General features: G+C 46.4%; 1 protein-coding gene across 10 annotated transcripts in view; it reads left to right on the forward strand.

The window, feature by feature from the left end:
• CASK (calcium/calmodulin dependent serine protein kinase) overlaps window positions 1-14,343 on the forward strand; it is a 1,261,401-nt gene that overhangs the window by 518,387 nt on the left and 728,671 nt on the right. For all 10 annotated transcript variants that reach the window (XM_086934112.1, XM_086934115.1, XM_086934119.1 and 7 more), the window contains exon 7: window positions 6,266-6,441. In XM_086934112.1, coding sequence (XP_086790238.1) covers window positions 6,266-6,441 — 176 coding nt within the window. The remainder of the gene's footprint in view (window positions 1-6,265; window positions 6,442-14,343) is intronic.

The following is a 14,343-nucleotide window of genomic DNA, read 5'->3' on the forward strand; positions in this document are numbered from 1 at the left end:
CAGTGCCTGTCAAGAAGGAGGACTCTGCTACATCTCCTATGCACCCTTCTATTCCTATACCTCCTTCTCCTTCATCTCCTGTTCCTCCTAATATTTCACCTCAAATTTCTCCTGAACACTCTCCTCTTCATTCTTCACATTCACCTCAAATGATGATGAGTATAGTCTAGGGGGAGGGGTAGACCCAGATGAGCCTTTCCCATACCCTATTGATGATCTAGACTGGGAGTACCCAAATCCACAAGATGTGCCAGATATTCCTGACCCACAGTCATACCCATCAAAGCCTTCTCCCCAGAAGATAATATTAGTTTTGGGCACTTGCTGAACAGGGCTGCCATTTACCATGGGGTCACCATGCATTCAGATGAGGCAGAGGAAGATTTTTTGTTAGATACATTTGAACAATCGCAAAGGTCTGTTCAAATTCTTCCTATGATTAATGGGGCCATCAAACATGCTCCAGAGGTATTTAAAGATCCTGTACGTGCTAGGATCCTAAACCCTAGAATTGAAAAAAAGTACAACATCTACCTGACCAATATAAGGCACTGGCAAACGACCTTATACAAGTAGGCAAGTTAATTTCAAATGCCTCAATCAAGTGTGCACTTGATGTAGCAGCTACTGCATCTAGAGCTGTAAACACTAGTGTCCTACTTAGACGTCATGTGTGGCTACGCATTTCAGGATTTAAGCAGGAAGTGCAAACTACCATCTTTTTTTATGTTTGAAAGTTTTATTGAAGAGCAATAATGATAAACAACAATAAGGCATCAGCAAAATACATAAGAAATGTGGAAATATAGCCTGAAGTAGTAATATTGATAATGTCGAAAAGAAATAAAGCATTTTATGGGATTTTAAGGTTATAGGGAAAGGAGGGGAAGGGAAGAGAGAACAATGTCATAAGAGTAGTACTTATAGAAAATAACGGCAAATAAATAAATGATGCAAATATCAATAAAAAATAAACAGTATATGAAAATGTTGCAATATAGAAAAAACTGTAAAAATATCAAATAAACAAGGAGAGAGTGGAAGTCCTTCAAGGGGGTTTAAAATTTTCTGAATTGATATGAGTACATTTCTTTTGAACTGATTGATCTAAGTATGTGCTAAGAGGTAGCCAATAGAGATCCACATTAATTCTTGGTTTACAGGAAGAGGCAAAGGCGACATCAAGTCTATGAAAATGACATAAAGAGTTCCACCAACCCTGTAGCGAGACGTTTGTAAGGGATTTCCAGTTGGAAGAGATATGTTGGAATGCAAGTGCAAGCATGAGATCGTAAATAAACTACCATCTTAAATCAGCCATTTAACCAACATCAGTTGTTTGGACCAGAGGTAGACACAGCACTTGAGAAAATGAAAAAAAGAACAGCCAAATCTATGGGAGCTTTGCAGTCCACACAAGCTAGAGGCTCTTTTCGTCGCTCCTTCTATAGAGGAGGATCCAAGCAAACTGGAGCAGACAATACAGCTTCCTTCAAGTCCAATACACAAACATCCTCTAGTAAAGGATATTTTAGAGGAGGCTATAAAGGCAACAGCAACAAGGGAAGAGGTCTGGGTAACAACAGTAATCAAACCTCTCCCACCACAAAACAGTGACTTCCCTCTGCTCCCCCAACAGCATTCCACTCCTGTGGGGGCAGAATAACACAGTTCCTACCTGTCTGGAATTCCATCACAACAGACAGGTGGGTAAGACAAATTATCCAGCCTGGCTATTGCCTCAAACTTACAGCTACCCCTCCACACATACCACCCAGGCAGCGTCCAATGTCTGTAGAACACCTTACTCTGCTCAAACAAGAAGTCCTATCACTATCACTTCTTCAAAAGGACGCTATAAAAATAGTTCATTTACAACATCAAGGAACAGGGGTTTATTTGCTGTATTTTCTAATACCCAAAAAGGACGGGACACTAAGACCAATTCTCGACCTCAGGCCCCTCAATCATTATATACAATCAGATCATTTTCATATGATCACTTTACAACAAGTGCTCCCATTGCTGCAACAGGGTGACTTCCTTCCAACACTAGATCTAAAGAACGCCTACTTCCACATTCCTATACATCCTTCCCACAGGAAGTATCTAAGGTTTGTACTGGAAGGACAGCATTATCAATTCAAAGTTCTTCCATTATGGGTAACAACTGCACCAAGAGTATTCACAAAGTGCCTAGCAGTAGTAACAGCACATCTCACAAGAAAACAGATACATGTCTTCCCTTATCTAGACAATTGGCTCATAAAAGCCAAGTCATTCAAACAGTGTGTCCAACACACACATCAGACAATTCAAACATTGCACGACTTAGGGTTCACGATCAACTACACCAAGTCGCACCTACAGCCCTCTCATGTACATCAATATTCAGGGGCTACAATAAACACGTCTACAGCTCTAGGGTATCCCAGTCCAGCAAGGATACAGAGCATTCAAGCCTTAGTCATAAAGTTCCAACATCAACACTCTCTCCCAGCCAGAGTGTTCATGAGACTAATAGGCATGATGGCATCTTGCATTTTCATTGTACCATATACAAGACTGCAAATGCGTCAGTTACAGGAATGTCTAGCACAACAGTGGAATCAGGCTCAAGGGCAACTAACAGACCTGGTGTTGGTGGACAGCCGCACACATCGCTCTCTGCAGTGGTGGAACACCAAAATCTTGACAAAAGGGCGGCTGTTCCTCAAACCTGTTCCATAAATAGTACTCACAGCAGACACATCTCTCACAGGATGGGGAGCCCATCTCCTACATCATACAACTCAAGGGCAATTGACCATACAACAACGGTCGTTCCACATCAATCAACGAGAGCTGCTAGAAATATTCTTAGCACTCAAAACATTACAAGTACAAGGGCAAAACAAAGCTGTCTTAATCCAGACGGACAACATGACAGCTATGTACTATATACAAAAACAAGGGGGGAAACTCTCTCCAGCTGTCCTAGCTTGCACAGAACATTTGGAGATGGGCCATTCCACAAAACATATATCTGTTAGCAGAACACCTTCCAGGAGTTCACAATCAGATAGCAGATCTGTTGAGTCGACAGACGCAACAAATTCACGAATGGGAACTACATCCGCAAGTTCTTCAACCATTCTTTCACAGGTGGGGTCATCCAGACATAGATCTGTTCGCCACACACAAAAACGCAAAATGCCCAACCTTCGCCGCCAGGTTTCCACACCCGCTGTCCAAGGGCAATGCGATATGGATCAACTGGTCAGGCAGATTTGCTGCGCTTTTCCGCCACTACCACTAATACCACTAGTAGTATGCAAGCTCAGACAAGTCTCTCAAATTGATCCTGGTAGCTCCCACATGAGCACGCCAACCGTGGTAGACCACACTGCTAGAACACTCTAGTTCCACACCAAAAGTTACGTCTCACACCACCCCTGCTAGCGCAGAACCATGGAGACATCAGACATCCAGATCCAAATCAACTGAATCTGGCGATCTGGCTCCTGAAGTCTTGTAGTTTGGTTATCTTAGCCTACCACCAGACTGTATGAACATAATTAAAGAGGCCAGGAGACCTACTACTAAAACTTGCTATGCTGCTAAATGGAAAAGATTTGCCATTTATTGCAACAATAACCAAATTGATCCCCTGGATGCTTCTATACAAAATATAATTTGCTACCATCTACATTTACAAAGATGTAACTTGGAATATTCATCTATACACCTACATCTTGCATCAATTGCAGCATATTTAAAAAATAGACAACATCTGTCTCTATTTAGAGTGCCTGCTATTAAAGCATTTATGGAAGGATTAAAAGAATCATTCCCCCCAGGTTACCACCCTCTCCAGTGTGGAATCTAAACGTTGTTCTTACAAGGCTCATGGGACCGCCTTTTGAACCTCTACACAAATGTGAACTGCAATTCCTCACATGGAAAACAGCTTTTCTTATTGCTATTACCTCTCTTAGGAGAGTAAGTGAGATGCAGGCTTTCACTATACAAGAACCATTCTTACAATTACACCGTAACAAGCTGGTTCTAAGAACTAATCCTAAATTCCTTCCAAAAGTCATTACTCCTTTTCATTTAAACTAATCTGTAGTTACCTGTGTTTTTCCAAAACCCTGACTCTGTAGCAGAAAGAGCTCTACACACACTAGACGTTAAAAGAGCTCTTCTTTATTATATAGATAGGACCAAATCCTTTCATAAAACAAAGCAATTGTTTGTAGCTTTCTCTCCACCACATAAAGACAAACCCATCTCTAAAGCTGCAATTGCAAGGTGTATTGTAAAATGTATACAAATATGCTATCAAAAAGCAAAACATACATTAACAGTTCCTCCTAGAGCGCACTCCACACGCAAAGTAGTAGCCTCTATGGCTTTCTTAGGGAACATTCCCCTAGAAGACTTCTGCAAAGCAGCAACATGGTCTGCAACACACACCTTCACTGAACACTACTGTGTTGATGTGCAAGCCAAGGAGCAAGCTGCAGTAGGCCAAGCTGTTGTAAAAACTCTTTCAAACTACTGCAACGAATACAGGTGACCACCGCTAGGGGAGACACTGCTGCACAATCAATGCAAAGTGTAGAATCTGCAGCTCATATGCCTTGAATGGAAAATGCTACTTACCAGTATGCATCTGTTCTTGGCATGTAGAGCTCCAAAGTACTACACGCCCTCCCGCCTCCCCGGGACCTGTATCTGTTCCAGTTTTATCTTAATTAGATATACACGCATGGACATCCTTTCTTTACTTCTTCTAACGCCATCATTTCCCATCATGGCGAAAAACAATCTAAAGCAGACTGTGCGGGCTGTAGGTGCCCAAGGCGACTTACAAATGCATGGGTAACCTTACACTATGAACGCGAATAACTCTGAAATTGTGAGCAGAAAATGTCCTGATCTATGTATCCTGTGTTATAGGAAAAGTGATGTTCTCTCCAAGGTGAACTGCATTGATATTTTTGTGTTATTGTACCGGAAATAAATAAAAGCAATAAAGATATATATTTTTTAAAAATGGCGAAAAACAATCTAAGGATAGAGCTGATGCCAGGTTTATTGCTGAACAGACGGCTGCTCGAGCACAGCAGGGGATGTCACTGTTAGTGTTCCCTGTAATTTGTAGGTCCAGGCAGGGCGACGGCATCAGCATCCACTGCTCAGTTTGCTGTGACCCTGCCTGCTACAGGACAGGCATTGTGCCCAGCCGTAATGCTGACAATGGCAGTAAGTATGGCTGTGGTGCCTACTGGACTCACGCACGCTCAGCAATTACCATGCTGGGGTGCAGCACACAGATTCTACAGGTGACGCCATGGCGCACAAAAGTTGTTGGTCCACAGCCGCATCAAGCACATTGAGGATAGCAGCAATGCAGGGCTGCGGGATATGCTACTCTGGCTACGCAGCAAGTGGAAAGTCCACATTTACTTATGTTTATTCTTCCTCAAGAGCCCTCACTCCCAAGTTCCAAATGCGCTCTTGCAGCTTCCTTGCCTCAACTCCGTCATGAGCCAGCCCCTAGCTACAATTATCCACTGGGAGGCTTAGGCAGTGGCAGGGTGCAGCAGACTCTGGGAATAGAATGCAAGCCATAGTTTGTTGATGATTTCTTGGATTTGTGATCGGCGTGATGACATCATCACTAACGTGGTGATACACAATCATGCCTGCCTGGACAGACTTATGCTGGCCTGTCTATGAACATTTACCAACCAGTCACCATGCACTGTATGTTGTTATTTTTTTTTTTTATTTGAACAATTAATATTGAGACCACCGCCTGCAGGGTCAGAAATTGTAGCCCCGGCCCTGTGAAAGAAGTGCCGGTGCTGAGCACCTGAAAGCACCTGCTCAAATTAAGCACTGTCCAGGAGTAGATGTACACAACTTCCTCTCAGCTACTTTCAAGGTTCCAATCTCAGTAACAGCGGTCAAAGTTAGAAGGATGTCGTGAAGAGAAAAAAAAACGTATTTAACAGGGAACAGTGGTTGAAAGTCTCTGCATTTAAAATGCAAATCACACGACTTTTTGGTTTGCCAGCGCTCAACTAGTGGCACCCGCCTCAATATTGGAAACAGTTAGAGAACACTAATGATTTATGTGATGTTACTAGGACACGGTAATAAATAATTACTGTCACTTTATGAAATTTTTTGTGATTTAAATGCAATATGCTGGGTTTCTTTTATATATTTAAACTTGCTAACTTTAACAACTTTTTCTTTAATTCCTTTGTAGGGCGAGTGGGGACACCACATTTTATGGCTCCTGAGGTGGTCAAAAGAGAACCCTACGGGAAGCCTGTAGATGTCTGGGGGTGTGGAGTAATCCTCTTTATTCTGCTGAGTGGTTGCCTGCCTTTTTATGGAACGAAGGAAAGATTATTTGAAGGCATTATTAAAGGAAAATATAAGGTAAACAGAACGACGTTTTATTAAAGCCAGTGCGCTGCTAGTAACTTACAGTTTCTGTGCTTCCTTGGGAAATTCTGAAGACCTCGTTGCACGTGCCTTCAAAGTTACTAAAATGCAAAATTTATTTTAACTAGTCTCGGTACCAGAAAGTATTCCTAGTGTATTCTCTTAATTGTAAAGGTATGGGTTAAAACCAGAGACGTCATGGCCTAGAGTGAAATACCCTTAATTGCAAGAGAAATCTACCCAATAAGATTATTTCCCGATCAGTAACTGTCATTCTGTATAAATTTACTGAAATGCCAACATATTTTGTGCATTATAAAAAAAATGGGTAAGTACATTCTTTATTGCTTCCGTTGGGAGCTGATTAATAAGTACATTAATACAGGATTGTTGTAACATGGCCATTTGCACATTAGCTGTTGGTGATTTAGTAAACGTGGTTTGAATCTGGGTAGTTAATGCATTACTGCATTATAGTGAACATTATGACCTGTTTATTTAATTGGAGCATGGTTAAGACGAACTGGAAACGTGTGCGGATTTCTTCCTGTCCGAGGTAATCATTATTATTTCGGTGTAAATATGAAAACTGGTCAGAAATGTTCACTACTGTGGCATTGTGTATAGTATCCAAAGGATCCATTAATGCTTTATTGTGGGCACTGGACACCAGGCGAGCAACTAGAGCCAAATTTCGGGTGGGGCTGAAAAATATTTCGGGGGATGGGGGCTTATTCTTCGAACCATAGACAGAGTGGCTGTAAGATGGGGTGAAAACACAACAAAAGCCTCATTTACAATTAGATGGTCTTTTAAAGACCTGTTAAGTACTCTGGTGCGGCTGCAATTAGAATGTCGCCAGCCCCCGAAGTTGTCTCACACGACGGGGGGGGGCTGAAGCCCCGTGAGCCCAATGGGTGTTTCGCGCCTGCTGGACACAGATAAACATTACTGTAGCCGTGGGCTCGCCGAGCAAATATCTGCATAATGCACGGACTAAACATGCTAGCTAATGATACATTTTTGTAACTGCATGTTTAATATTGTGGTGTTGTAGAAAATTGTTATCGCTGTTTTCTGGCCATTGTGGAAACTGGTGATGTATACCGAATAGTAATGCAGACCTAGCCACAAATGTGCCAATACCGGGATTCAGTCCTACCAAGCGTCACGCAACAGGTGTGACGCTCACGCATTTCAGTGCGGTGATCCGCATCACCGCACTGAAATGCATTGTCACACATTTTCGACCTGTGCCAGGCGCGCCAGCCGCTCCTGTCCCCGGGCTCTCTCTGCTGTTCTGAGGTGCTGCTCAGCCCGGGTGCCCGCCTAAACAGTTAACTGAGACAGTACTGCAGCAGCGTCGGCGCGCTACAATGTATCTTAGTCTCTGCCAGGAGACCTACCAATCAATCACCGTGTGGCGCACCGGGGGCCAGGATTAAATCCGGATGTGCCGGCCGCGTAATGCCGTCACGTCCGAACTAGTTAGTGCAGAAGTGGCGGGGGATTAGAGAATGCAGGCTATGCACGAGACAATGTCTCTCTCAAGCGCCATGGCCGCCTGCCGCGGCCGCCTGCGCCACGCTAAACTGAGCAGCTGCAGGCCGCACCTTGACCACCTCTGCTGGCAGCTCAGCAGAGCCGGCGACAGACTCTTCCCTCTGGGGCACCAGGAGGAGGACTGCGAGAGTGGCCACTCCGGGCCCGGGGGTTGGGGCCCGCCGTCGTCGGCACGTCGAGTAGAGCAGCCTGGATGAAGCAGGCACTTAGAGAGAGTCAGAGTGGCCAGTGCACATTGTGGCTGGGTGGGCAGCAGCAGATCACGAACATAAAAGGCACTGTCCGAGACTACAGAAGTTGCAGAAGTTGTTCACAACCGTAAGTACTACTTTCTTTCGTCACTGAGGCAGCCTGCCACTGAAACTGTAGTGTATCAATTGTTATTCCCTAACCTTGTTGCCTTGTCACACAGCAGGCATCCTCATTGATCTGAAGTGATGGTGATCCGTGTAGTTTTTGCCCGGGCTCTCAGTGCACTCTCATTCTGTGGGGGCGGGGTTGGGGGGCCCGGCGTCATTCTCAGAGGCGCTTGAGTCCTCCCATCCGCCCGATTTTTCAGGCAGAACCGAGCGGGGGGAGGGGCTTCTGCTGGCTGGCAATAAACTTCTGTAATGTGATGTGATGTGATGTTTTTCTACCGGCCCGGCCGGCAACACACTGACTGGCACAGCTGTGTTGACTAACTTGAGGCAGGCTCCTCTGCTCACACTGGAGAGAGCACTAGGGTTCTCTTCCAGGGGATCCTCATCAATAGTCATAAGCACTGAATATTCCCGCCCATGTGCGGGACCCCGGAAACAATATAAAAATATATATGTATAAAACACATATATCTCGCTCCACATATATGTATGTACATATATCATTTCTCTCACATCAATGCAGCCCCAAAACTGAGGCTAAAACAATGTAAACACATATACATGAACTGCAATTAGTAAGGAATCAAAAACACATTAGGTCAAAAAACCCTTGAACTTTGTGTTTTAATGAGTCAAACCACTCCTAAATCCTGAAAATTGCTTATAAATAGACATTGTTAGCCCTCAGGCTGCATTGCAAAACAATATCATAGAAAATGAAACCATTTTCACAAAAACTGGCACCGTGCCTTTAAGGCAGCCATGACCCCAGGCTTCCCATCATGCCTCAGGGGTGACAGTTAGGTCAGTTGTTCTTTCCGGCTCCTTCAGTCAGGACCCTGGTGAAACAGCTCCTTTTCTTTTTGACTTTCTGTCAAAAAATATTCAACTTTAACTACAATTTTTGCCTTCACTCAACGTCTTTTAGACATAGAGTGCTGCTTAAACCTTTTTTAGGCTTAAAAAAGGTATTTTTCCTGTCAAAGATGCCTTCTCTTTTTGACAAGTGTCCTTCATGTGGAAGGAAGAAGGCCAAGACTGACACTCATTCAGTCTGTATCCTGTGCCTACCAGACTCTCATTCCTCTAAAACCTGTGAACACTGCCAGGTTTTAACTTCCAGGACTCTTAAAGAACGGGAGAGGATTAGAGTTTATGGGCTTTCTGAGAGAGGAAGATCTCCCAAGGAGCAGAAAAGTCGGAAGACGCGGTCGACGTCGAGAGAAGCCCCGACTGTTTCACATTCGACGTCGGGATCGGCGTTGGAGAAGCAGTCGACGGCGAGGAAGAAGATGTCTTCAGCGTCTACATCGAAGGTACCTCCGCTTCAGTCAGCGTCGAGGGACAGGTCACCGTCGAAGCGGAAGAGCTCGACGGCGAGCCGTATGACGTCGAAACAGCATCGTCATGCTGTGACGTCGAGGCATTCTCCGTCGACGCCGGGCCATCGGCGTTCGGCATCGAGCCATCCTCCGTCGACGACTAGTCATGGTCGTTCGGCGTCGAGGGAGCCTCTGTCGACACATCATCGGTCGACGTCGATGCAGCCAACGTCGACGCCTCTACAAGAGCGTTCGACGTCAGAGCGACATTTGGAGTCGAGGCACGCCCAGTCGCCGTCGAGTCAACGGCGATCGGCGTCGAAACAGCCTCCATCGACGTCGAGCAGACAGCCTTCAACGTCGAAGGACATCGCCACCCGAGGTCGACGTTAGAGAAATCACGGTCGACGTCGAGAGAACGCCTACCTGCTCGGCGCTCGGCGTCGATACAGCCACCGTCGAGGGATCAGCAAAGATCCAGGGAACGAAGTTCTTCACAGACAAAGAACATTACTCCTGCAAAATCAAAGGAGAGGTCACCTTTGAATCAGGTGGTTCGGGACAAGGAAAGTGACTTATTGGACCAGACTCACGTCCTAGAGCCACAGTTGGGTTCTCCAGGTTCAGCATCGGCTGCGGAGGTGGAACAATCTCCAGTGCAGGTTCCTCCTGCCAAGAGACGGAGGATCGCAGAAGAAATATCTCGGTCGAGGTCTTCCTCTGGAAGTCTTTCCTCATCTTCCTCTTCATCTCGGAGTGGCAGATCCTCGGATGGACAGAGCGGCGTATCTAATAGGGGGAGGTCCAAATCCCCTGCAAGATCGCAGCAGGATCGAACGGATCAACCTCCACGGTCACGTACACCTGTGAAGGATCCCATCCACAAGTCTCCTTCTGTTCATCTTTCCCCAAGGTGGAATAGACCTCTCCACCACTGGGCAAAGGACAAGGAGACGGCGGATCGCCTAAACCGATATCAAGACCAACCTCTTCCCCGCAGAGAACGGTCTTGTTCTAGGCACTCAAGTAAGAAACATTCTCGTCACAGAGAGCGATCTCGTTCCAAGGCGCGTTCAAGCAGAAGATCTAGGTCCAGGAGGACACGTAGTTCTTCAAGTTCGTCGAGAACACGATCTCACAGGGAGTACTCCCCGACTCTTACAAACAGTCCACGCTCAAGAGTGTCTCCAACTGAGGATATTTTCTCGTTCCAAGATATCTTGGGCAGGGGAGCCCTGAAGCTGGGAGTACCGATGACAGCTCCACAAGTCAAGACGACTGTCATATTCGAAACCCTGCAACATAGAACAGCACCCAAACCGTTGTTGCCGTTGGTTCCGGGTATAATGGAACCTGTGAATGAAGTCTTCCTCACTCCGGCAACGGTGAAGTCCGTTCCAGCGAGGATTCTCAAAAAGTATCGTCCTCCGGAAGAGGATCCTCTGTTCCTCAGAGCTGATCCCCCGCCAGATTCAGTGATCATTACGGCGGCAAGAAAATCCAATGCGGTGGCTTCCTCATCCACGGTAACTCTGGATAAGGATGGCAAGGTGCAAGACTCATGGGGGAGAAGGGTGTGTAACACCTCAGCCTCTTTCCTCAAGGTCTCCAATGCGGAAGCCCTGCTCAGCAGGTATGACAGGTCTCTGTGGGACTCACTTCAGAGATTTACGACAAAACTTCCTGAGGAAGATAGAAAGGACTTTGAGGAGGTTCTGATGGAGGGCAGTCAAGTCTCCAATCAGGTTATAGGAGCGGCAGCAGATGGGGCAACACTGGCTGCGCATGGCTATGTGCACGGAGTTACAGCAAGGAGAACATCTTGGTTACGCCTCACAGCATTAAAACCAGAGGCTCAAGCAAGGATCCTAAACCTTCCTTTTTCAGGAACATCTCTTTTTGGAGCAAGTGCGGATGAGGAGATGCAGCGGATGAAGACCGAGTTGGACACCCTCAAAGCGGTGGGACTTGAGAAGAAAAAGGAATTCAAGAAAAAATTCCATTCGAACAACAAAGGTTATTCGAAGCAGAGTGTTCAAACCCCTCAATGGCAGAAAGGCCAGAACCAGCAGGGCCAGCAAAAGGCACAGTACAAAGGCAAGGGCAATTCCAAGGGAAATGGAAATCAGCGCCAAGGCAACAACTTCAATAAAGCTCAGCAGAAGCAATGAGTCTTCACTTCCCCCAGCGCCGTTACCCACTCCAGTGGGGGGAAGCATTGCGCATCACAGGACAGAGTGGCAGGCCATTACAAAAGATCAATGGGTGTTGTCTACGCTGCAGAATGGGTACTGTCTTCGTTTCCATCGTCTACCTCCACCCGTTTCCCCGATGTCAACATCAAGCCACCAGCTACAAAGGTTAAAGACAGAAGTAGCGACACTCCTCGAAAAAGAAGCCATCGAGAGAGTGCCGGTGTCCCAAAGGGGGAAAGGAGTGTACTCGAGGTACTTTCTGGTCAGAAAAAAGGGCCAAAAGGAAGAATACAGGCCCATTCTGGACTTGAGAACACTCAATCTGTTTGTCCGAAAAGAAAAGTTTCGCATGTTGGCGCTTAACCAGATATATCCACATCTCAGGCAGGGGGATTGGATGTGTTCGATGGACCTTCAAGATGCGTACTTCCATATACCAATACGGCAAGATCACAGGAGATTCCTTCGATTCCGGGTGGGGACCTCTCACTACCAGTTCAAAGTCCTTCCGTTTGGGTTGAAGTCGGCCCCCAGGGTGTTCACCAAGTGTGTCGCAGTGGTGGCGGCAGCTCTACGCCGCAGGGGAGTCTTCGTATACCCATACTTAGACGATTGGCTGTTGAAAGGTCCAACTCCAGGCAATGTAAGGAATCAATTCCAGACATGCATAGAACTTTGTCAGCGTCTAGGTCTACATGTCAACTACAGCAAGTCTGTCTCACAGCCCACTCAGAGGATCCACTTCCTAGGAGCTCTGCTAGACTCCGAAGTAGGAAAAGTGTTTCCTTCGGAGGAGAGACAGTTTTCGATAGCCCTCAAGTGCCAGCAAGTTCTTCTCCACAGGTCCCAGAAAGTGCGGAAGATAGCTTCACTCTTGGGGTCGATGGCTTCCTGCATCTTCCTAGTACCGAACGCCAGACTTCAGATGCGTCCTATTCAGCAGGATCTGGAGGACAAATGGGAACAACACTCAGATCGATGGGACGATCGGATCACTTTGTCGGAGGTAGCTCAATCTTCCCTCCAGTGGTGGACAAAGAGACAGAACATGCAGGTGGGAGTTCTCTTCCATCAACCTCCTCCAACACAAACTATCATCACAGATGCATCATTACAAGGATGGGGAGCGCACATGGGACCCCTACAAGTGCAGGGTCTGTGGTCTCCCAAGGAAAGCACTTATCATATCAACTTGCTGGAATTGAGAGCGGTTCACCTGGCTCTCAAAGCGTTCCTTCCCTCGCTTCAAGAGAAAATGGTTCTAGTACAGACGGACAACACCACCACGATGTACTATTTGAACAAGCAGGGAGGAACACGCTCAAGTACTCTGTCACTGGAAGCTCAGCGCATCTGGCATTGGCTTCTGGCTCGCAAGTTGTCTGTTCAGGCAGTCCACCTCCCAAGAGAGCAGAATGTGAGGGCGGACGCACTGAGTCGGAACTTCGAAGACAGAGAAGACTGGGTTCTCAACGACTAAGTGCTAGACGGCATTTTCCAGTCTTGGGGTCGTCCTTCAATAGATCTCTTCGCGGACGACGAAAACACCAAATGCCCAAGCTTCGCCTCCAGGTTCTACCGACCAGGAACGAGAGGGAATGCTCTTCTAATAGACTGGTCAGGGCAGTTTGTGTACGCCTTTCCACCCCTTCCGCTGATCCCGAAGGTGGTGATCAAGCTGAACCACTCGTGCACAACAATGATCCTGATTGCCCCCGACTGGCCGAGACAATGGTGGTACACGGACCTACTTCACCTATCAGTGTCTCCTCACAAGAGGCTTCCATGCAGGCAGGACCTGTTGTTGAAGATGAACGGGAGGATTCACCATCCCAACCTTCCGTCACTGAACTTGGCAGCATGGCTCCTGAGGTCATTCAGTACGGCCATCTAGGGCTGCCACAGGACTGCATGTCTATTCTGAAGGAAGCACGACGTCCTTCCACGAGACATTCTTATGCATGCAAGTGGAAGAGATTCTATATGTGGTGCATGCAGAATGGTCACAATCCGGTAAAAAGTCAGGAAGAAGCAGTTCTCCCATACTTGTTGTACCTGACTAAAGCAGGTTTGAAGTTTAACTCCATTAAGGTGCATTTAGCCGCTATTACAGCTTATAGGCGATCACCTTCACAAACTTCTTTTTTTCAGCTTCCAGCAGCGAAAGATTTCCTGCAGGGTCTAAAGAAGGTGTACCCTCCTATACGGCCTCCTGCTCCGCCTTGGGAGCTGAACCTAGTCCTATCGAAATTGATGGGCTCTCCTTTTGAGCCCATTCATAAAGCTACTTTACAGCATATTTCCTGGAAAGCGACTTTTTTGATAGCGATTACGTCAGCCCGTAGGGTGAGCGAAATTCAGGCCCTATGTACTAAAGAACCGTATACAGTCTTTCATTTGAACAGAGTGGTGCTTAGAACGCATCCTTCTTTCCTGCCAAAAGTGGTATCAGAT

Source organism: Lissotriton vulgaris, chromosome 8 (genome assembly GCF_964263255.1).
Source record: "Lissotriton vulgaris chromosome 8, aLisVul1.2, whole genome shotgun sequence".
NCBI classification, from domain to species: domain Eukaryota; kingdom Metazoa; phylum Chordata; class Amphibia; order Caudata; family Salamandridae; genus Lissotriton; species Lissotriton vulgaris.